General features: G+C 37.8%; 2 protein-coding genes across 3 annotated transcripts in view; both read left to right on the top strand.

Moving 5' to 3' along the window:
* abcd1 (ATP binding cassette subfamily D member 1) overlaps positions 1-12812 on the top strand; it is a 56440-nt gene extending 43628 nt beyond the window's left edge. Inside the window, exons 8-10 of the mRNA XM_039665752.2 lie at positions 6249-6333; positions 7159-7284; positions 8382-12812. Of these exons, the coding sequence (XP_039521686.1) occupies positions 6249-6333; positions 7159-7284; positions 8382-8664 (494 nt within the window). The 3' untranslated portion in view covers positions 8665-12812. The remainder of the gene's footprint in view (positions 1-6248; positions 6334-7158; positions 7285-8381) is intronic.
* A 1305-nt stretch (positions 12813-14117) lies between these two features.
* The window catches only part of plxnb3 (plexin B3), a 90872-nt gene continuing 78982 nt past the window's right edge, over positions 14118-26007 (top strand). For both annotated transcript variants that reach the window (XM_089119841.1, XM_039665656.2), the window contains exon 1: positions 14118-14432. The gene's annotated coding sequence lies outside the window, so the exon portion shown is untranslated. The remainder of the gene's footprint in view (positions 14433-26007) is intronic.

The raw sequence follows: 26007 nt of genomic DNA, 5'->3' as shown, positions 1-26007 counted from the left end.
TTCCTTTGTTGTGTGTCATTATATTGCTCGAAATAAATAAATCCATTCATTCATTCAACAAATATACGCTGGTCAAATCATGCATGATTTAATATGCATTATGGACGTGACTGTAACGGACGCTTTATAATTAGGTTGTTTAGAGCAAATAAGTGAGATGAATTGTCAATCATAACTAGAATTGAAATATTTTGGCTTTGTACATGCATTTTCAAATTAATTGTACTAATAATTATTATACAATATAAACTTATTCTTTAAATCATTATGGATGTGACACAGCACTGAAGGGTCGTGACTTCCAAAATAGATCCTTTTATAAATTTAAAGGGCAATGCAGTTATAACAAAGTGGGTCTATTTATATCTCAGTCATGCTCCCATCTTTCTGCAAAATGCTTACTGTCAACATAAAGTATAAAAAATGAGTCTTTGATCCCTCTTTTTAAAGCATGAAAAATGTTTGTTTGAAAAAGCGATTTTAGAATATGTGCATATCTTATCTGAGGTGAATAAACACAGAAATTTCCTTAAAATTTAAATGACAGCACATCAATACAATAAAATACAGACCCAAATGGACAACCTATCCCCGACCCGTAGGCGCAGAGAAACGACCCTCTCGTTCACCGGGGTAAACTCCAACACATGGCGGCTGAGCTGAGGGGCTATAAGCAAGCCCACACCAGCCCGCCGCCTCTCACCATGGGTAACTCCAGAGTGGTGAAGAGTCCATCCTCTCTCAAGGAGTGTGGCTCCAGAACCCAAGCCATGCGTAGAGGTGATTCCGACTATCTCTAGTCGGAACCTCTCAACCTCACGCACAATCTCGGGCTCCTTCCCCGCCAGTGAGGTGACGTTCCACGTCCCTAAGGCTAGATTCCGTGTCCAGGGATCGGGTCGCCGAGGCCCCTGCCTTCGGCTGCCGCCCAATCCTCTCTGCACCGGCCCCTTACGGCTCCTCCTGCAGGTGGTGAGCCCACGGGAAGACGGTCCCACGTCGCTTCTTCGGGCTGAGCCCGGCCGGACCCCGTGGGGAGAGGCCCGGCCACCAGGCGCTCGCATACGAGCCCCAACCCCGGGCCTGGCTCCAGGGTGGGGCCCCGGCTGCGCCATACCGGGCGACGTCACGGTCCTTGGGTGTATTTCCTTCATAAGGGGGTTTTTGAACCGCTCTTAGTCTGACCCGTCGCCTAGGACCTGTTTGCCTTGGGAGACCCTACCAGGGGCATATAGCCCCAGACAACATAGCTCCTAGGGTCATTCGGGTACTCAAACCCCTCCACCACGTTAAGGTGGCAGTTCAAGGAGGGGTCCCTCTTTTTAAAGCATGAAAAATGTTTGTTTGAAAAAGCAATTTTAGAATATGTGCATATCTTATCTGAGGTGAATAAACACAGAAATTTCCTTAAAATTTAAATGACAGCACATCAATACAATAAAATACAGACCCAAATGGACAACTTAGAAAGGGTTTTGATATTTTTATAATAACTTTATTTTTTCATGGCAAGGTTGACATCTGCATGGAATCGCCCATATGTGAACCGGCCCTTATACAATATTTTCCTTCATGATGAAAAAAGACATTTTAAATAAGCGTGTTAACACGCTTTACATAAATAACATATTGTATCTAAATTCAAATACACAATAACTTTCGACATCCTAATTTTACATACAGATACATCTCGCATACAGACACACATCTTTACATACAGACACACAATCACACATCACACAAACGCACGCCACACACACACTCCAAGCAGGCCACACACACCCCACACACACGCACACCGCACACGGACACCGCACAAGGACACCGCAACACCCCACATGTCCGTGTGCGGTGTCGGTGTGCGGTATCTGTGTGCGGTGTGCGGTGTCCGTGTGTGGTATCTGTGTTGCAGTGTCCGTGTGCGGTGTCCGTGTGCGGTGTGCGGTGTCCGTGTGCGGTGTGCGGTGTCCGTGTGGGGTATCTGTGTGCGGTGTCCGTGTGCGGTGTGCGACGCGTGTGCGGTGTCCGTGTGGGGTATCTGTGTGCGGTGTCCGTGTGGGGTATCTGTGTGCGGTGTCCGTGTGGGGTATCTGTGTGCGGTGTCCGTGTGCGGTGTGCAGTGTCCGTGTGCGGTATCTGTGTTGCAGTGTCCGTGTGCGGTATCTGTGTTGCAGTGTCCGTGTGCGGTGTGCATGTGGGGTGTCCGTGTGTGGTATCTGTGTTGCGGTGTGCGGTGTCCGTGTGCGGTGTGGGGTGTTGCGGTGTCCGTGTGCGGTTTCCGTGTGCGGTGTGCGTGTGTGTGGGGTGTGTGTGGCGTGCGTGGAGTGTGTGTGTGGCGTGCGTGTGTGTGATGTGCGATTGTGTGTCTGTATGTAAAGAGTGTATGTGTGCGAGATGTATCTGTATGTAAAATTAGAAAGTCGAAAGTTATTCTGTATTGGCATTTAGATACAATATGTTATCCCAATGGTCACTGTTGTTGCCGTCGACATGTTTGTGAGTTCTATCTATGAACACATTAAACAAAGTTGAGTAATTTAGCTGGATCTGATTTTTAAATGTGACCGGTCCTACTCTACATGCTGCAAGCAGGTTTGGAACGCCAGTCTAGCGTCAGTCGCTAGCACGCCTCTTGAGGCCAGGGGAGTGAGGTCCAGAAGTCTTTCTTTTTCTTTTAGCACCCTGTCTCATCTCATTCTGACTGCTTGAGCTTTGGTCAGAGGGTGTTCTGGAGCCTCCAGATCTGATCTCAGATCTGCTGTTGTCTCTGTGAGAAGGTCCAGGCTGTTCATCCACTGTGGATGTTTCTTCAAGGGATGATCCTGGAGAAGAGATGAGTGATAAACTTGAATCTGAATCAGAGTGGTGGTCGGATCTCTTCCTTTTCCGTTCTCTACTCTTTGAACTGCCAGAAGTCTTTCTTTTTCTTTTAGCACCCTGTCTCATCTCATTCTGACTGCCTGAGCTTTGGTCAGAGGGTGTTCTGGAGCCTCCAGATCTGATCTCAGATCTGCTGTTGTCTCTGTGAGAAGGTCCAGGCTGTTCATCCACTGTGGATGTTTCTTCAAGTGATGATCCTGGAGAAGAGATGAGTGATAAACTTGAAGAATCGGAGTGGTGGTCGGATCTCTTCCTTTTCCGTTCTCTACTCTTTGAACTGCCAGAAGTCATTCTTTTTCTTTTAGCACCCTGTCTCATCTCATTCTGACTGCCTGAGCTTTGGTCAGAAGGTGTTCTGGATGCTCCGGATCTGATCTCAGATCTGCTGTTGTCTCTGTGAGAAGGTCCAGGCTGTTCATCCACTGTGGATGTTTCTTCAAGTGATCCTGGAGAAGAGATGAGTGATAAACTTGAAGAATCAGAGTGGTGGTCGCATCTCTTCCTTTTCCGTTCTCTACTCTTTGAACTGCCAGAAGTCTTTCTTTTTCTTTTAGCACCCTGTCTCATCTCATTCTGACTGCCTGAGCTTTGGTCAGAAGGTGTTCTGGATGCTCCGAATCTGTTCTCACTGCTGTTGTCTCGGCAAGATGGTCCTGGCTGTTCATCATCAGTGCTGGATCCATCCATATGTGATCCTCCAGATCTCATCTCAGAGATGTTGTTGATCTGGTGAGATGGTCCAGGCTGTTCATCATCAGTACTGGATCCATCCATATGTGATCCTCCAGATCTCATCTCAGGGCTGTTGTTGACCTGGTGAGATGGTCCAGGCTGTTCATCATCGGTGCTGGACTCCCTCATCTGTGTCTCCGCACGTTCTGCCGGTTGGGCATTAACATACACAGGATAAAATGCAGGTTGAATGCAATCACCTGATCCTTCGAAAGTGACAGACCAGTAATCTGCTTTCATGGCCATCATGGAGAGCAATGGATTGTATTCGGGACCAGGTGTCAAGGGATAACGAAGAAGTTCATTTAGAGTCCTTCGAACCAACCCCAAAAAAAACCCTGGCATAATAGCAATTACATTTTGTGATACGCATATCTCTAGAAGAGTCCTCTGGACACCATCTTCTTCGATTGAAGCTCGAACTACATAGTAAGGCCTCTCTTCGATTAAACGTAACTCATCAAAATCGTCAAGAGGAATGACATCTAAAAAATAATCACGTTGAGCCATCTTAACTGTACAGTTATCTGCTGACCTATAAACTGGTATTTGATCAGTAGTACCCAGGAAACACTAACCTTTCTCAACTACTGCTGTTATGAGCCTCTGAGGTGCATCAGCTATAGTAAAGCTTTGGAATGTCATGTGATGTGATGTCATCAATGGAACCGATGAGTCATCAGTGATGCAGAGCAAGGGATCCGTTTAAAAAACAACAAATTCAGTACAGCTGTGAATGATCCAACCAACTGAAGTTATCCAGTAAGTTGTTGTTGATGTTGTGTGTGTGTTTGTGTATACACACAACATCATCAACAACTTACTGGATAACTTCAATGTAAATATATTTTGTGTATGTACAGTTCATGACATCTTAAGGCATATTTGTTCTTATATAATTTCAGGTAACTGTATTTGTTGTTAACTTGTGGTGTACTACTTTTCCAAAATACTTTTGTTACTTTAAATATCATGAAATGACACGAGAAACCAAATTTGCCTGGAACTTTTGGTATAAGTGACGTCACGATACTACGTGACGTCACGATACTAATTGACGTCACGATACTAAGTGACGCACCAGTCGTTTGCATGTGACCGCCTCCAGCGCAAGACAACTACGCATTTCGCGTCATCGCATGCGTTGTCGTGCAGCGAGTGGGTCTGTTTACAAGAAGACTGTGATGCCACGCAAATGTGCTGTTGCTGCTGTGGACAAACAGCACGTTTGAATACGCTGCCGAACGATCAAGACGTCAGGGAAAGCAGTCGGATGCAATTTATTTGCAGCATATGCAGCGCGCCAAAGTGTGACGGGGCATGTTACTGAAAGAACGAGAAGAGAGCGAGCGGCCGTGCCTTCAAACTGTCTTGCTCTCTCTCTCTCTCTCTCTCTCCCTCCCTCCCTCGCGCATATGGTTAAAGATTGGAAGACCGAAGTTTCACGTGGTGGAGCATTGTGTAGTCTACATGTGATACAAAATGATTAACGTTAATAATTTATGCATAAGCAGCACTGACGTTAGCCAATCATAACAGTATAGGCGTTAACACTGAAGTCTTAAAGGGGAAACACCCCCAAACAGACTGTTTGAATCAGAGGTGAGAAACAGGGTGGGAAAACGTCATAAATCACTACATTTTTTTTTAAATTGTACAAAAACTATAGTAATACTATAATTGCACCTAAGGGAACATAATAAAACAAAACAAAAAACCATGTCATGACCCCTTGGCAGCTACACTAGAACTTCTATACATTTATTGATACATGTTTATATAAGGCCTTTTTCATGCAGTGTTTGGTTGGGTGGAGATTTCTCACTCCTGACAATAGCAATCATTATATCCTTCCTCTCTAACATATGGAAGGAATATGATGGCAAATGCATAGTAAAATAAAAACCTGTTGCTGTAGTTTGCCAAAATAATGTCAGATAAATACTTAAACCAAGTTCAGTGTTTTGTTCTTCCCTTATATTTTAAATATAAAAATAAATAAATAAATAATCATATTTTGATGGTTTAATCAAACTTATAGGGCCATTAAAAACATAAATCCCCTCCGAACATCACCTTTGGTCACTACTATATTTGTTACAAAAGATTTCTTTTTCAATATTGAAATAAAAGTGCTGTTCTTTTGAATCAGCACTTTTATTTCAATATTGGTAATAAGAAATTTCTTGAGCAGCAAATCATCATATTAGAGTGATTTCTGAAGGGTTATGTGACACTAAAGACTGAAGTAATGATGCTGAAAATTCAGCTTTAAATCGCAGAAATAAAATACATTTGAAAATATATTCAAATAGAAAACAAAATGTAATAATATTACTATATTTTAATTTTAATTTCAAAAACATTAAAAAATATATTATTCACATTTTTGAAAGGTGGTCCACACAGTCTGATATTTGAATGTTTGTTTTCAACAGTGTTGCCAGATGAAAGCAAGCACATTTACTGTACTGGATGTAAACTGTCAAACTAACAGATGTTTTTAGATGAAATATTAATAAATATCGTTAATAATGCATGCGGAAATGATTCAGTAATGCTGAAGAAGCAAAACTGTATTGGTTGTAATTAACATATATTACTATTAGTATTCAAACATGATTAAATATTTTCAGGTTGGGACGCACTGAGCGACTGGAAGGATGTGTTGTCTGGAGGAGAGAAGCAGCGGATGGGCATGGCCAGGATGTTTTACCATAAGTACGTCACAGAAAGTACAGTATTGGCATTTTGACACTCTTTACATCCAGATTCAACAATATAGAGACCGATCCTTTCTATACATCTTTGCAAAAATCAATTGTGAAATGTAGTTTGTAAGCATGTTATCAAATATAACACACATTTATGTTCATTTTCAAATTATTTAAAGGGATAGTTCACTTTGAAATAAATTTTTGGTACCCTTTTAGAACGGTAACATTTTAGAACGGTTTGACCTAAAAATATCAAAATTGAAACTACTGTGGAAACAAAGACACCTACATCTTGGATGCCCTTGAGGTAAGCTAAAACATACTAAAAATTAATTTCAAAGTGAACTATCCTTTTAAGGCAGACACATATCATTTATAAGGTTCAGTAGACTAATAGACTAACATCTATTTAAATCCAAGTTAAGTATCAGCTATATTATTGGGGTATTTTCCTAATTGCTAGAATGACTTCCTCTTTCTGAAAGAAAAAATAACACTTTGAAGATGCTAAATTGTGGTACAGTACATGTTGGAACGCTGCTCATGGTTTCATTTAAGCCACTGAATTGATAAATATTTAATTACTGAATGTGATTAGCAGTTAGTGTCTGTGGAATCTTTACAGCTTTTTTTGCATTTGAAGCAAGCAGCTGCTTCAGGGGAGATTATTGTTGAACCACTCAGATATTTATTAAGGGGAAAGAAAGGAAAAACCCAAGTCAGAATATAAAACATTAAACAATTCAACTAGTGCTTTTAAGTCTGTTTAAAAAGTCCCCAACAACTTGTGTGTTTTAAAGCTGATAAATCTCTGGTTTATCTCTAACAGGCCTCAATATGCCCTCCTAGACGAGTGTACGAGTGCTGTGAGTATTGATGTGGAGGGCAAAATCTTTGAAGCTGCAAAGGATGCTGGGATTGCGCTTCTCTCTATTACACACCGTCCTTCTCTCTGGTGGGTTTTCAATCGTATGAAAATGAAGAGCGGTTCTTTTATTGCTTGTGGGAAAAAAGCATATTTATGTTAATTCAGGAACTAAGCTTTAAATCATAAACGCATAAGATTAAAGTGGTCATATGATGGAAAACAGGATTTTTTTGCTCTTCTGAAGTAGAATTTTGACGTACTATGTGTAGACATACTCTATATTCACAACACAAAACTCCCTCCCCAGATTATCCAACAAAGCTGCAATAACGGGTTGTTAAAGGAGCTGAAAGCCCAGCATTACATCAGAAATAGGCGTCCTGAGAGAAAACACCTGTCTCTGTGATAGCACTAGAGGGAAAAAATTTCAGGGAAGCGGAATCAGAAAACTAGCCACCTAATGTTGCTCTCTGCCTATGATTCATGTCTTATTTTAGGTTTTGGAGAAAGGGTGTGTGGAAGTTACCAAAATGATAGAAGCGAATCTTTTAAGAGCACATCAATATATGATCGCTTGAAAGAAAGAAATACTTTTGATTATTAAAGATGCATTCAATTGATTAAAGTGACGGTAAAGGCATTTATAATGTAAAAGATTTCTGTATCAAATGTTGTTCTTTTGAACTTTGTTCACCAAAAAGCAGCACAACTGTTTTCATCACTGATCATAATCCGAAATTTTCCTCATATTATAATGATTTCTGAAGGATCATGCGACACTAAAGACTGGAGTAAAATTCAGCTTTGATCACATTAATATATATTGAGCATGTTCACCCTGCAAATTAGTCCAGGCTAATTTTAACAATAGAGGTTATTTGCATATAGACTTCTTGAAAGTATGGTAGTATAAAGAAAACGGGTGAAATTGGTCTTCAAAAACTAAATAACGCCTTATAAGAGGATTTTATAGAAAATAAATAATAACTATACACTAGACGTGTATAATACAGCAGTTTTATGCTCGTAAGACTGTCAAACTTTCCAGGAATTTAGTGGAAAAGCCCATGTGAGGACACTGCACAGCTTTAAACTTTGTTTCATCCAGAGGTTTCTCTACCAGCATCTTTGCATTACTTTAAATGCAAATTACACGCGTTGACCTGAACTTCCTCTGCTTACAGGAAGTACCACTCCCACCTGCTGCAGTTCGACGGTGAGGGCGGCTGGCGCTTTGAGAAGTTGGACGCCTCCACGCGTATTTCCCTGCAGGACGAGAAGCTCCGACTCGAGACCCAGCTCTCGGGAATTCCCAAGATGCAACAGCGGCTGGTAGAGCTGTGCCGCATTCTGGGGGAGGACAGCAGCCTGCCGAACCCAGGGGACGTGGAGGAGGACGACAAGATGGAGGAGGAGGAGGACAGAGATGTAGTGGCTGGTGGAAAAGAGAAAGACCTTATGGAGTGATTTGAAGATAAATGACGGATGTATTCGAGGCCAGGTGTGTGTGTTTGTGTGTTTTGTGTGAATATATCTACCCACACTTGCTTTAGATGCATGCATTGAGTTATCAATGGGTGTCTAATAGGGTTGGGAGTTCTTTTTTTTTTTTTAAATAACACAACGGGAAACATTTTAAAGTTAGGCTGTGAATCTTTGGGTAGATAGCGAATCTATTTGATTCACGATTCATAGGTTTTCGATTCGATTCAAGAATTTTAGCAAATTCAGGACAATTCGATTCGAGAAGATTCACATTAAAATCCGATGCGATTCGCTTAATTAAAAAAAAAATTTGATTGATAAAAGCCTCTCAGACAGAAAATGATTGTAGTATCCCTTAAAACTAGGGCTGTCAAGCGATTAATCGCAATTAATCGCATCCAAAATAAAAGTTTGTGTTTGCATAATATATGTGGGTGCACTGTGTATAATTATTTTATATATATAAATACACACACATGCATGTATATATTTAAGAAATATTTTCATGTATATACTGTATATAGATTTATATATAATTGATATTATATATAAATATAAATATTTTACATATTAATACATTTTTTTTTCTTAAATATACATGCATGTGTGTGTATTTATATATATATATATATATATATATATATATATATCCAAAATAATTATACTCGGTGCACCCACATATATTATGTAAACACAAACCTTTATTTTGGATGCGATTAATCACGATTAATCGTTTGACAGCCTTACTTAAAACTCATCTTTGATAATCAAAATGACATATTTAAACACTTTTTTCCTGTGAAAATACTTTTATCATGCCTTAAAATAGCTTGAGTGTAACTCTATACCTTACTTTAATTTAGTATATTTAGAATAATGAATATGCAAATTAGCTCAATCACAAGAGCTCAGACTTCCTGATCCACTCGGTCAACTGTAGTAAACGCTACTGGTTTAATTCAGCCATGGATGTTTGAAGCAGAAACTGATTCAGAAGGAGAGAAAGAGCGAATTATACAGGGTCGTATACGAGTCGATTTATGCGTTTTATGTAGAAAACACCTATCATGGAAAGTCAGAGCCCTGCCCCGCATGTTGACTGGTTTGGTTACATGTTCCTGATGGTAGGAAACCGTTTTTTCAAAGGTTTCAAACCGTTTTTGAGATGGTCTTTGGTACACTGCATTTTTAAGGAGAAAATACTCAGCAATAGTGTTGACTGATAAATTTTTATTTTTTTTTACAATCATTATTCATTCTTTCTTACTCAAAGAATCATTTACAGTAATAATTTCTCTAGTATGCAGACAGAAAAAGCCCAGTGAACACTTCGAAGCTTTTGTTAGCTGTACAAAGACAGTGTGGTTTGTTTTTGTTTATGCATTTGTGTGTGTGAAGGTAGCACTCGAGTCTGGGTGGGTTTTTGGGGGGTGGGAGACAGCTGCCAACTCCACCAGGTGCGGTCGATGATGAAAGCACCTATGAAAGCTGTTCCTCATGCTCGTTATCGCTGTTCTCTGAAGAATTCTCCGGAAATCTGCGGGACCCAGGCGGCGTGTGTGTCTTCAGGGAAAAGGGTGACTGTCGTGTTTGGGCTCTGCTGTTTTGTATCAGTTCAGCGGTGGTATTGTCAAACTTGTAAGGAGTCGCCAGGAATGCTGTAGCTCAAATCCGTGCCATGTTTTAATGCACAATCAAAAAGGGCCAATTTGTCCTCAGTATAGATGGGAAACGTCTTTGCTTTCATCCAATTCTAATTCATATTTAGAAAGTGACCACAGTCTACATGCATATCAATTTCAGGATTGATTATATGTAGGGCTGTCAAACGATTAATCGCATCCAAAATAAAAGTTTGTGTTTACGTAATATACTGTATGTGGGTGCACTGTGTATAATTATTTTGCATATATATATATATATATTAATACACACACACATGCATGTATATTTAAGAAAAAAATATTATTTATATATAAAATATTTATATTTACATATATAAATCTATATACAGTATATACATGAAAATATTTCTTAAATGTATACATGCATGTGTGTGTATTTATAAATACAAAACAATTATACACACTGCACCCACATATATTATGTAAACACAAACTTTTATTTTGGATGCGATTAATCGTTTGACAGCCCTACTTTTATGTACAGTATGCCTCATGTAACCTTGCAAACCTGTTTGCCGTAACTTAGTGTGTATTCACTCAGGGTTATATTGGACCAAAGCAAGTGAACCAGTGGAGTTTTCCTGGTGTGAATACACCATTAAGCTGCATACATGTACAGAAGTGGCCAAAAGTGACATCTTCATCCTTTATTTAAACATTATTTAAAATTTTTTGAAGATTTTGCAAGCATATGGGTCAGTTGTGCTTGAAAGTAATTATTTTATATGATAACGCAATGAAACATGCCACATTGTGCAGACATCTTTTTTTTCTTTCTTTTTTTTTTTTTGGCCAGGCTCTCATACAAAGAAATTTTGAACACGTGAAAAAACAAGAGAAAACCAACAATTTTTAAATAAAAACTGATTATAATGTAGTCAATGTATACTTTTTCATGACTGAGAGCTTTTTGTTTTAATATACTTTTTTTTTTGTTGACGAATACTTTTATTAGACAATACTCGAACTTGTACGGTCATAAAAAAAAGCGGTGTAACAATACCCTCACGTCACGATTCGATACATATCACGATACTGAACTCACGATACGATATTATTGCGATACTCCAAGAAGATATATGGTAAAAGGTTAACAAATAATGTACTGTTGTTGATTAAAATGCAAAGTTTGATATTACATTGTGGGTTTAAATGAATAGGCTTGGACTTGTAAGCCAAGGACAACGGTGACACCAGAATAAAAATATTTTTAATATTTTTAAAAACAGAATTATTTTAGATGAATATGCTTGCGCTCTGTCACTGACTAGATTTAAAACAATATAGGACACTTTTACTGGTAACATCAGACATTTGGCATTATCAGGACCCACATTGCATTATTATACATTATAATCAACATTATGTATAGTAGTTTAATGTAGTACTGACACTAAAACATTTTCTCACACAGTATTTTTAATTTTGGGGGAACTATCCATGATACAGTACGTATTGTTGCATTTTTGTATTGCGATATATTGTGGTACGACATATTGTTACACCCCTAGTATATAGGAATATGCCAATACACATCTTTTCTGTGATCATGTGCATGTAAATGTGGTCAATGAGAAATTTCTCATTTTAAAATGTAGCTTTTTTTCTTTTCTTTAAACAATCAGCGAGAAGCACCTTACAAGGAAATCTTTCCAGTCTAATTAAATGTCTTTTTATCTTCATAAGACAGGCATCAGTTTCACCTCGATCTCTAATTATGTCAATTGGAGGAGATTATGGTTTTCTAGTAATTCAACTTTTATGCTCTAATTTTGTACAAAAAGCCAGAGGGTAGATCTGATATGAGTTTTTATAACAGAAAAACAAGGGCTTGATTCTGTCGTTCTGAGCACAGGGCCTGAAGGAGCGCCCATGGACACATGCTGATTAAATCAGCTCTGATTCAGCCCAAGGTGATGCCGTCTGAAATGTGTGTGTGTGTTAATTGAAGGGTGATGACCGCTAGATTTAACCAGACCTCTTCCAGCTGAGGTATTTCTTTAAAGTGTCCTTAGAATTTCAATCCTTTCTGTAACATTTCAAAGTGCGTTAGTCTCTAGTCATGTGCTGACTTCAGAAGGTCAGTCACTTGGAAGACGTTTGTAACATTTAATCACTGCTTTAAAAAGAGATGTCCATTCAAAAGGAAAATCTATCCACAATATTTGTATGACATTGAACTTCATAATGTCTGTATTTCTTCCTAAAATATTTCATAATGTGAGATTTTGCACGTAATGCACAGATGATTTTGTATCTTGAACCACTGATCTTTTCATTGCAATGATGATTTGTAAGACATTTCAAGCAAACTCTTTTGTGTTGTGTTTTCTTATGATACAAGCCATTGCAATGCATGCGATTCAATTTGGACCCTTTGCACATTTGCCTGAATTAAAAAATGTATCTCTGAAATCTAATAAAACATTTCCTATTGAAAACCTCTCTCCGTCCATGTGCCTTCTTTTATTGCATATGCATTCAGAAAGGAATTGCAAAGTTGGTTCAGTGCAAGATAGCAGAACGTAAATTGCATTCGTTTGCCTAATACATTTTAGAGTTATCCTCGGATCCTCATTGCATACGTTATATTTGGGCTTATGGAGCATATTTGTCGACAGACAGACGAGCAGATTAATAGTGGGACAGATCAGCCACCAATTTGTTTTTCTATTGATAAACAGACGTGCAGTAATGGCTGGATGGACAGAACGAGAGAGAGATTGCAGGAATTGGATGGATTTTTTTTAAAAACGTTAAATATGTTAACACTATGCCACAATGTACATGTTTTCTATGCTACTCGTTTCAAGTATATATTTAGAGTAAGGAATGGGACATAGTTTCACTTATAAATTGATTATTTGCACAAGGCAATAAATCATTTTAATTCTGGAATACATAACACATCAAAATCCGAAAAAGGCCCCTCTGTCTCCTTCCTTTTTTTGTATCCTTTCTTTTTATGGCATTGTGCAGCCAAGCAACAGAATACTGAATTGCCTGAATAATGAATTGAACAAATTATTTTTATTGCTATTATAATTACCATACACGCGCACACAAAATAATTAGTGGGAACAAGGATTTGGTTTCACATTTGAGGGAGGGAGAGCATCGGAACATGACAAAGTCGCATCGATTTTATTGATTTATTCAATAAATATGTTTTTTTTGACAGGAAAGCTGTGCACATACAGGAATATATATATATATATATATATATATGCAGTATCTTACAAAAGTGAGTACAGCCCTCACATTTCAGCAAACATTAATATATCTTCTCAAGGGACAATACTATAGAAATGAAACTTGGATATATTTTAGAGTGGTCAATGTGCTGCTCGTATAGCAGAATATATTTACTGTCCTCTGAAAATAACTCAACATACAGCCATTATTGTTAAATATGCTGACAACAAAAAGTGTGTATACACGATAGATAGATAGATGGATAGATAGATAGATAGATAGATAGATATATAGATAGATAGATAGATAGATAGATAGATAGATAGATAGATAGATAGAGACATACAAAAGATAGATAGATAGATAGATAGATAGATAGATAGATAGATAGATAGATAGATAGATAGATAGATAGATAGATAGATAGATAGATAGATAGATAGATAGATAGATAGATAGATAGATAGATAGATAGAATTGCAGTCGTGTCCATCTCTTACCGAGGGGTGTCGCTGTGGCTCTGTATAATTTACCGCACCGCTCCCTGCCTCACTTTCATTCCTATTAGAAATTACTTTCAGCTTGAGTGTTTTAGTGAGTCTGTCAGTCTGTCTGTCAGTGTTTCTGTCTATCTGTCAGTCAGTCAGTCTGTCTGTCATCCACGTGTTGCGCTGCGCGTCTCGCGTCCTGTCGGTTCACCGCGAAGTTTCGATGCTCCGCGAGAAACACCAGCAGCACGGACCGGCACACACACATCAGATCAGAGCAGAGTCGCGAGCGGACCATGTTGGACACACAGTAACCGACACCAGATTGTGCTGAAGTGTTTCTGAAGCAGGTCAGAGGGAAGAAACGCTTGAACTGCGGAAGGTAAGATACATATGAGTGTGACGTCACAGCCTTTGATGTTACCTTTGTTGTTGATGTGTGTTGCATGTGTTTACAGTCTTACCCGCGAGCCCGTTTAACAATGATCAACCGAGCGAAGAAAGCGGGATGCGAGTCGTTAGGCTCAAACTTGGTTTGCTTGGGTACATTATTGTTTTTGACATGGCTTTTAAAACTTGCAGATGGGACATGCCATGCTATTCAACTAAAACTACTTTTAACTTGTCTTTGTTTATTCTTGGATTGTTATTATGTAGTTTCTGAGAATATTAGTACTTTTAATCTTCTGATGCATGGATGATTAAATCTCATTTTGTTTAAAAGCAATAATATTACCATTATATATGCTTTTCCACTTTCACATCAGACATTTTTAATTTAATTTAAAAGTCATATGTAATTATAGGAGATAGGGTCAAAGGTGATCACCCATGGTGGTTTAGATGTAACATCACACCTTGAATGGTTAAAAGTGCTGATAAAGATCGGGTTGCTGTAGTGGACACCACATCAGAGGGTTTAAATGAATCTGTCACACCACACAACTTAAAGCTGCGTTACATAATTAACATTTAAAAGTGTTTCAAAGAAATTAGTTGCAAGACCTAAATATTGAGTTGCTTTTATATGTCCATATGCAAATTAACATAAAATCTTGAATGCATATTAGTTGCACATGCATAATGCATATTAGTTGCTGTCCATGTTTTGCAGAGCCTCTCAGATGAAGAGCTTTATTGAATGTGTCATGCTTGATCGGCTGCTCTGTAAGGCTCTTGCATTGGGAATAGTTTGCATTCTTACACGCCCGGTGGCTCCAAGTGTTTTTTCAAGCTCTGGTTCGTTCATTCATGATAAAATGGCATATCTCGTGGAAGTAATTAGGCAGCATCAAAGCCATAGAGATCTTGTTATTTCAAACCTCTGAATCAAGCTTTGGTGTGTCAGCGTTTGACTCTTCACCTGTCAGTGTGTGCAGCAGATGTGTGTTAGAAGGTCCCTTATAAGGAATGAGACACTTAGTTCAGAGAGAAGGCAAAAATGGATCTGTCTGAATGGCAGATGTGTGCCGTTGTCACACTGATGTGTACTGTTAGCTACTGTACAGAACAGAATGAAATTTGTTATATTTAGTAGACGGTTTACCAGTGCAGAACTGTCATGATGCTAGCTAGGGTGTTGTTGGCAGTTGCTAAGACGTTGCTAGGGTGGTACTACAATTCATGATATGGACCAGACAGACAGATTCAAATATAGATAGATAGATAGATAGATAGATAGATAGATAGATAGATAGATAGATAGATTGATATAGATAGATTCAGATAGATAGATCGATAGATATCCCGATAGATTCAGTATAGATAGATAGATAGATAGATAGATAGATAGATATGGAAAGATTGAAAGATTCAGATAAATTCAGATAGATAGATAAGTAGATAGATATAGAGAGATAGATTCAGATCAAGATAGATAGATAGATAGATAGATAGATAGATAGATAGATAGATAGATAGATAGATAGATAGATAGATAGATAGATATGGAAAGATGGATAGATTCAGATAAATAGATAGATATAGAAAGATATATTCAGACCAATATAGATAGATAGATAGATAGATAGATAGATAGATAGATAGATAGATAGATAGATAGATAGATAGATAGATAGATAGATAGATTCAGATAAATAGATAGATATAGAAAGATAGATTAAGATCAATATAGATAGATAGATAGATAGATAGATACATAGATAGATAGATGGATAGATAAATTCAGATAGATAGATGGATATAGATTCCGACATAGATGATAGATAGATAGATGATAGATAGATAGATAGATAGATGCATAGATAGATAGATAGATAGATGGATAGATCAATTCAGATCAATTCAGATAGATAGATGGATATAGATTCCGACATAGATGATAGATAGATAGATGATAGATAGATAGATAGATAGATAGATAGATAGATAGATAGATGCATAGATAGATAGATAGATAGATAGATAGATAGATAGATAGATAGATAGATAGATAGATAGATAGATAGATGGATAGATGGATAGATCAATTCAGATCAATTCAGATAGATAGATGGATATAGATTCCGACATAGATGATAGATAGATAGATAGATAGATAGATAGATAGATAGATAGATAGATAGATAGATAGATAGATAGATAGATAGATAGATCGATCGATCCAGATTAATTCAGATAGATGGATAGAGATTCCGATAGATAGATAGATAGATAGATAGATAGATAGATAGATAGATAGATAGATAGATAGATAGATAGATAGATAGATAGATAGATAGATTATTCCATATATGGATGGAGATTCTGATATATAGATAGCTGTTATAAACTACATGCTAAACTAAACTACATACTACTACATCGTCTCATTGGTGCTTTTAGTAACTGTGCCGTGGTTTTCTTTGAAGTAACTAATTGAATGATGTAAATCCCGTGGAATATTATAAACATTCAGTGCCGTGGTACACACACAGGTACACACACCGGTCCACAGCATCACCACCTCAGGACTTTATCTAAGGCAAGCGGGTCTAAAGGTTAATGCACACATTATGAGAGGAAATTGAGCATATAATAAGTGCACTGTCACTTTAAATAGAAGCATCTGCTAAATGACTAGTTATTTAGTATTGTGCTTGATCCATGAGTTTTGAACAGTCTTCATCTCAGACAAAAGCTATTAATGATAGTCTTGCTGGAGGATTCAGCAGCGTCGCGGGCGCTGAGCAGATGTGCTGCTGGATCGAGCAGGGATGTCTTCGAGCATTTTGGCTCATTTTCACCAAATCAACACCGTGGTCGGTCCTTCACACTCCGCAAGCGTGCACGAACATGGGTAGAGTTCATCAATGTCAGAAACACTCTCTCGCTCTCTCACTTTTGCGTTTCCACATTATGCATCCACACATGACTGCCTATATGAAAACTGTCAACAGTATAACAACAGAATAATTGCTGTTTTGTTCCACTGAAATGATTCTCTTGTTTTCTCAATAGCTGCCTTTCTTTCTTTCTTTCTTTCTTTCTTTCTTTCTTTCTTTCTTTCTTTCTTTCTTTCGATGGATATTTTTGCAAATTCTTCAAGTAATCCCTCTCCCTCCTGTCGTTTCTCTCTCATCCTCTCGTTTCCTTCGTTCTTCTTGCGGTTTAGGGGATTTTCTGTTGAACTGATTAGTCTGTGTTTCGTGTTAATAATCTCTAATCTACGCCCCTCTCCCCCACTCTCATGTGCTTAGCACTACAATACCGAGTAATGAGGCCCGTGTGCACTATATAGTGCTCGACTAATATAGGTTTTTTAATGACCATTAGTGCCGACATCTAGAGAGCAGGGTCACCCGTGGCCTATATGTTGACGCAAAATGACCACTTTTTGAGCCCAACCAACATGACATCATGACTTTTGCGTAAACATATACGCCACTTGCGAGTCAGGTGGCGTGTTATCTCTACGCATTTTGAGCTATCTGCGTGTATACGCGTATATGTCTACGCCATTAACGTCCGCGTCATTCCGCGTGTCCGTACACGCAGTCAAATCTCCAGTCATAAATGCCATTAACCCCAGTGACGGTTAAGTTTAGGGATGAGGTTGAGGTAAGTCATATCTTTTTTTACCTAGGATGGTAAGGGAACAGTCATAAATGCCATTAACAGTGACGGTTAGGTTTAGGGACGGCGTTGAGGTAAGTCATATATTTATATAACGTTAAGTCAACGGCGTTCATAAACACGCTGAAAGGCGATTATGCGTCTTGATAGCGCGCCAAAAATGGAAATACGAATTGGCGTGTCATACACACGCTACTTCATGAGATCAGCCTGGCCCAACAGTATTTACCAAGGTTGGTGTGTCGAAAGAGTGGAAACTTTGAGATACTGGCTAGACCTTTATTCCAAATATAACAGCCTCATGACATATTGAGTAATCAAACGCACTACTAACCCCATGATCTTGGTGATTCAGATGATTTTGATATCTAAATTTGCTTTGCCAGGAACGGAGGGAGTAGGTGGATCCTGTTTTGCACAAATTGAACCAATCATATTAGAGAAAAAATGATGAGATGATCATAATTAGTATGTCATGTTATTTTTGTTGTGTTATGTGATCTCTATCCTATATCAACTTCTGTATTCGTCTTTACTGGTGAGATTCTCTGTGGTTGTATGAGAACTCCCGGCCAATAAAGGGGAATTCAGTCAAGTTAGTTGAGCACTAGAGACTTCATTTTTCCAAATGGTAGTGTCCAAATCCGCCATTTCCATCCAGCATTTTTTATGCGTTATTTCACATAAATAGTTCTTCTGTGGCATTGCTGTAAAACTACAACTTAAAGGGTTAGTTCACCCTTTCCACGACGCATGCGCGAGAATTGCGATCTGAAGTAGTGTAAGCAGATCGCAATTCTCGCGCATGCGTCGTGGAAATCTAAGGAAGTCTCGTTCTGGCCTACAAGGAACAAAAGGAATAGTCGAATAAACTCGTTATTTTTGTTTGTTTTTTCGCACAAAAAGTATTCGCGTCGCTTGATAAACATATAGTTGAGCCACGGTAGTCACTTGGGATATTTAAACATTTTCTTCATTGACTTTCTGGGCCGTCAAGAGGCAGTCCTTTAGGAGCCAATGTGGTAGTTATATTATACAGCTCTCAAATTTAATCAAAAATATCTTCATTTGTGTTCCGAAGACGAACGAAGGTCTTACGGGGTTAGTACAGCATGGGGGTGAGTAATTAATGACTTAATTTTCATTTTTGGGTGAACTAACCCTTTAATTTCTTTTTTAAAGAATGCATGCATTTTTAGCCACTGTGCTACATCTCAGTGTCCTGCACCAAGTTAAAGGTATAGCGGAGGATCTTTCCGAATTTTAGGGAAGACCCGCCCTCTCCAATTTAAATAAAAATAAAAATGCACATGCACAAACACAACACTCTTGCTCCCGAGAGGGAACGTCTATTACGCCTTGCACAATTATGTTGCAAATTCTAAACTAACTCAAAAATATTCATATAAAAGACAACATGTCAAATGCCCTTCCGTGTTTTATTTACTTATTATACTGATCGATTGAGTGACCGAGGACTCAAGACATGATATGTGCAACCCTGTATCACACGAAATACGTTCTGAGGAAACTATTTTGCAAATCGCAATTACGTTACATAGCAACAGTGCTATTACGTTGGTCCTTAACCTAATATCTCTCATTGTTAATACGTTATTTTTATACATAGTTGCATATGGAGAAGTAGCTTGTTGCATTTGTGTAATAATAAACACACAAGGTTTTTAGAATATTTCAGCGTGATACCATTTACCATTTTGGTCAAAAGGCTACTTTGAGATGTTTACCGTGTCTATGCGGTGCATGACTCGTGCCAGGGCTAGCATTGTAGCTTGCATTAACTTTTACTAGTGATTTTAAATGGATTTCTCCAACTAGCGTGACAAACTTTACCTGTCTGGTAGAATCTTCGCGACTGCGGCATCAGTGAGAAGCCCAACCTGTGCTTTTAGCGCACGCCAGCGTGTGATATTCACCCAAAATCCCTCTGGTCTTGTTTCTATATTCTGCGGCCTTTCTCTTCTTATCATACACTTCGTAAACATTTTTTCTCTTTCGACCCTCAGCCATTTTCAAAGGAATGGCTGAAACCGTAACTCCGACATAATACACCTGAAAGTGAAAACTACATAGGGATGAGCACGTAGCCTACGACGGCCTTACGTAAACATATCACCAGAATGATTGACACTTAGGTGGACCAATAGTATAGACTACCCACCCGGAAAAAAAAAATCCTTCGCTATACCTTTAAGTTAAAACTTTTCAACTTTGACCCCTCCATTGGCCTTTCATTCTGTTGTGCTGTTGTTAAAAACAGTGGATCAGGGGGGCATGATTCAGTTTATTATTAACTGGACTAAAATAATGTCCAGTTAACAAGGTGTTGTTTTAGGCCAAATGAAAGTCATTGTTTTTGGTCAACTTTGTTCCCTCAACAAAAACACAATAGGATTTTATCTCACAATGAACAAAACGTGTAAGAATCATACACTTTTATTGGTCACAGAGCTTATTTTCTGTAATTATCCAAAAAATAAGCTCTGTGACCAACAAAAGTTTATAATTCTTACACGTTTTTCTCTTCATGAGGATCTTCACGAATGAACACAACTTTTTATTGTAAAAGTAAAAATTTCAAATTAAGCTCTAAACAAACTACACCACACTCGCATAAATTCAACATGTCAACAACATTTATCAAAAATCTACAAGTTGGAGACTTTAAGGGGGTTTGAAAGTCCGCACCAAGGTCCGAACCAAAGTTCACGTTTTGATACGTTTTTATACTTTCAGAAAGTTTTGGTTTGGTTTCACACTGCAATGAAGGGTACTAAAGAAGTTTACGTGACTTGCGCCCTGTCGTCATCATCAATTTGGGCTGCATCTTGACATCGATTGGATTGGTTTTGTATATGAATGTGCGTCTGACGTCAATTCGACGGGTAATTTTGACAACATGAACGAACAGACGCGTATCGTTTCAACTATATTGTTATTTTTATGGCACAATTAATACCTGCAACACCAACTATACACAAAGCTAGTTCAAATTCACCGAATGGACGTCCTCGTTGTGCGAACATTTTATCGACAAAAATGGAGAAGACTGCATGTTGACTTCTTATGTCATCAGACCATACTTCATTTAAAAACCTCGTCTCCTCATCTCCCCATGTGCAACACGGCTCATTTCTCCTGACACCTTCTGTTTTTCGGCTTTTTGGGAACCACCAGAACTTCCTGTAAAACGTCTGAAAGTCCGAACCATACAGAAATGCTTTCACACTAGAAACGAACCAAACCTTTTTTTTCAGTTTGATCCGGTGTTCTGACGATTCATGCTACCCATCGAGATTTGCTACTTATCAGTTATGCGAATGTGCAGAGTCAGGATTTTTTTTTTTTTTTTTTTTTTTTTTTTTTTTTTTACAAAAGGTACATTTTCCTGTTATAATGTATAATTTCCCTTTAAAAAATGCTAACTACCATATCAATATTTGTACGGTCGGTCAGCCAGCTGGAAAAGAATAACTGAAAGTTTCAGTTACTAGTATGAGGAAAGGTGTACTTTGACAAGTCAAAGATGAATATTTTATGATAATTTTTACTTTTCACGCCGTTTTAAAAATAAAAACAGTAGTCTACAGTATATAGTAGCTACTCATAACTTAGAATTGTATTATAATTGTATTTCATACGCCTTTAATTAGCATTCTGTGATCAATTCTCGCTACGGTAGCATTTTTCGACAAGGCAGCAAAAATCGAGACTACCTCTTCTCGTCGGACCAAATTTCATCTGTTTGGGTTTCACTCCTGTAATTTTGATTCGGACCAAACTTTTATAGCTTGGAATTATACACAGGGAAGAAATAGTGAGTAGAAGATGTTACCTGTTTGGCGTGATGACGTTTAATGTCGTTGACAGCCTCTAGTCACATTTAGCTACTTGTTACCAACTGCTTTTTTCAAGACAAAATCTTGGAGTCGCATGAAAATATCTTAAGCTTGTGTTAACCACAGACCCCATTTCAGGCATTAAACCAAACACCCAAAAGTTTGAAAATGCCAACTGGTTTCTGGGTTCAGTGCAGCGCTCTATTGACAGCACTATTTATAACTAGCTGACAAGGATGTCACTTTGGTTTATCAAAAATGTGTTAATGGTTATTGACAAATAAATATCGGCCAATATAATAGCATGGATGGTATACCCCGATCATACTTTTTCCATGGAAAAACAATACTTTGTTGCTGATTGAACTGAAAGCATTTTTCTGGGATGTTGATGTTAATAAAATGTCTCATAAGATGTTTTATAGGCATATTCGAAGTGTATTCTTCAGCGTTACTCTCGAGTTTTGACAAGATGCAATTTATGTTATTTTTATTCCATGCAAATTCTATCATAGTTCAGAGTCAGACCCATATGGGCGTTACGTAAGTGCTGAAATCCTTTTGTTGGCCCATCCTGCATGTAGAAACCCCCATGTGTCTGCGCTGATGGATTAGGCTGGTTGCTCTCGCTATTGTTCATCCTTTAATCAATACCAAGGAATCTAACATTCCCGCATTTTACGGGGAACGATTCCAAATAATTGCAGAAACATTTAAAAGAGAATAAAATCTGCAATATTTTATTGATCTAGAGAGTCTTAAGATGAACTAGAGACGTGAAATTTTGTTAAGTTGTAATAAAAACAAGGACCATTGGAATGTGTTTCTTAGTCTTTGTACATTAAAATGTCATGTTTAATTCAACCTATTACTTGACATTTCTTTGCAATAAATAGTAAGATTAACTAGCAATTTCTACAGCATTTTTTTCAGTGCGTCTGCGAATCACTGCAGTGATTTACATACAGAATTGGTGATTATGATGTGCTAAATGAATTAGACCCAATTGGAGTGTGATGTATTTGGACTACGTCTGATTAAGCCACTATTGTGTCCTTGTTGAAAAGAGATTTTGCTTTCAGATTTGGACTCTGGCTTTACTTTCATTCAAAATGCCAAAACTTGAAGAGGTTACGAGTTTGACATTGACTGCCCTCAGCATTCAACCTGGATTATAATGGGATTTCCTCTCAAAAGGATGAGACGAATCACACGCACACACACTCACACCAGTGTACCTACCAACCCCCCGCTCGAACACATACATACACACACACACATGTCGTATCGACACAAAGAAGACATCTGTTAGGGCATTGTTAATCAGTCGTGTACGAACTCCAGGTTATCCCGAGGATCACAGGCGCAGAAATTGACTCCGTGAAATTAAATTAAGGAAGATCCTTATGATATGGGGTGTGTTTATTGATTATAACCTGTTTTTCAATGAGCTAATGAGTCTTTAACTGCCATTGTTGTGATCTTGTGTCGTTAGTCTGTTTCAACGGCTGATGTTTCTGTAGTTATTGTGTGTGTTGTTTGTTTGGGAAGTACTCGCACAGGTATGCGCAATCCCATCGTAAGGATAAAAAATGTAAATTAGCAGAGGAAGTAGACATACAGGTTGGACCGGCCAAACTGTGTGTGTTTGTCAGTGTTTATGTTGCAAATGTGTGTGTGTGTGCGCTAAGAGAGGTTGTGAATGACAGCCGGGGAAGGGGGATGGGGGCTTGTGCATCAAACACAAGAGAAAACGCACGGCCGAGACTCAGCAAGCGACCAAAGGGCACGAGGAGGGAGGAGAGGGCAGATTTTGGCATGCTTGTGTTCCTACACCTGCTCTGAAACAGGATTAACTCACCCTCACTATTTAACGTCTTATCCCTAGAAACATGCGAGCATATGTGATCCGTTTTGTTTGTTTTGTTACTGTCCGTTTAGAGATTAGCACTACTGGAAACTGTGTGTGCGAATGTCACGTGTTTGAAAGTTCCCAGGGCACCCTCACAAAAACAAAACGCTTCTTCCAGCTGCTAAAAGTCCTTTTGAATCTTGCAAGTTAAGCGTTGAAGAAGCTTCTTTTGATGTTATTTTCTACTGGAGCATTGAGAATTGATTCATGGAAAGATGCAAATTCTGTCACCATTCTCACTTTTATATATATATATATATATATATATATATATATATATATATATATAATGTTTGATATAAATATATATATATATATATATATATAATGTTTGATCTAAATAAATAAACTTACCATTCTCACTTTTATATATATATGAAGAGTTCAGATGCAAAAGCCTCTAAATGCCATTTGAAATTTTCTTCTTTAATGATGATTTTTATCAAGCTTGTAGATTTAAGTTCAGTAATTTCACTTAAATAACAATTAATAGGTAATTATCATTGCCATTTAAGTGAAATCACTGAACTTAAATATACAAGCTCGATAAAAATGATCATTCTACAAGAAAATTTCAAATGGCACTTAGAGGCTTTTGCATCTGAACTCTTCATATATATATATAATGTTTAATATAAATAAATAAACTCTCACACGCCAGTAAATTATCTTTTAGAACTAATCATGTTTCTGACTGGAAAAAATGTGACCTTTAGATTATCTAACCTTATGATAAACTTTCACCTGACTTCCCCCTTTGGTTTAATATTATCACTAACTCTTACCTTACTTCCCTTTTAGGCATCTTAACATTTAAACAAAGTGTAGTGTTCAAAACTAGTGAAAACGCATGACTGTGGTTGTGTGAGCTGAAAAAATAACAAATATGGGAAATTAAACTAGACAGATGTCTAACCTTGAAACTTTTTGGCTACGTGGTAACCAGAGGGCTTGTCTATGAAGAACCAATCAAGTTGTGGGGAAATGATGTGATGTTTCATGTCATTTTGCCTTACCCCTATATTCTATAAAAACTGTTGTATTCGTGTTTACTGGCGGGATTCTCAATGGAATTTTTCTGATATCCATCAACCTGTTTCTTTTTGAGAGATTTCCTGAGAACTGCTCGATAAGATCTCCCGGCTGTAATTAGGCATTTGGAGGACATCTGCTGCTGTCTCTCTGTCGTTACTGCTGTGCAGCAGGTCAGTTTAGGGAAGCAAGTAAGTTTGAGATGTAACTCAGCTGTAGTCGACTGTAGACTCGCTGGAGTATAGACCTACCTAGCCGACGTCAACGTGAAGATGGGCAAGAGTATAGGGCTAGACTTGGTCGACGAGTAAGGGTATAGGGTTAGATTCGGTCGGCGTGAAGACGTGCCAGAGTATAAATATTATAGGACGTGGTTAATGTTAGGGAAAAATCTGCTACAATAATATATATATATATATATATATATATGAAGAGTTCAGATGCAAAAGCCTCTAAGTGCCATTTGAAATTTTCTTCTAAAATGGTCATTTTTATCAAGCTTATATATTCAAGTTCAGTAATTTCACTTAAATGACAATTTATAGGTAATCCTCATTGCAATTTAAGTGAAATTACTGAACTTAAATCTACAATCTTGATAAAAATCATCATTCTAGAAGAAAATTTCAAATGGCATTTAGAGGCTTTTGCATCTGAACTCTTCATATATATATATATATATCATTTATTTATATATTTTTTTAAATACAGTGTATATACAGTATAATATTATGCATTTATATAGTATATATTTATATTTAAAAAAATATATGTATATATTAAATGTTTGATATAAATAAATAATAAATCTACATATACATGCATGTTTTTCTCTCTCTCGTTATATACATTTTTCACTATGCCGTACTGCCCTTAAAACAATCATATGCACATTAGTTCTCAAATAGTAATGTTTCAGTTATATACCCTCATTTCTCAAAAGTATTGCTCTGAGAGCAAAAAGCAACGTAACAGTGGACCAAACTTGCTCATTGCCGTGAGCGCGAGCGGGGCCGAGCAGAATGACCTGCTGAAAGTCCAGCACAGCCCACATTGATCCACGCTGCACAGTAAAACCC

The sequence above is a fragment of the Pimephales promelas genome, chromosome 14 (genome assembly GCF_988280905.1).
Source record: "Pimephales promelas chromosome 14, fPimPro1.hap1.1, whole genome shotgun sequence".
Classification (NCBI taxonomy): Eukaryota; Metazoa; Chordata; class Actinopteri; order Cypriniformes; family Leuciscidae; genus Pimephales; species Pimephales promelas.
The sequence above is the reverse complement of the archived record's forward strand: the minus strand, read 5'-3'. Positions and strand labels throughout refer to the sequence as shown.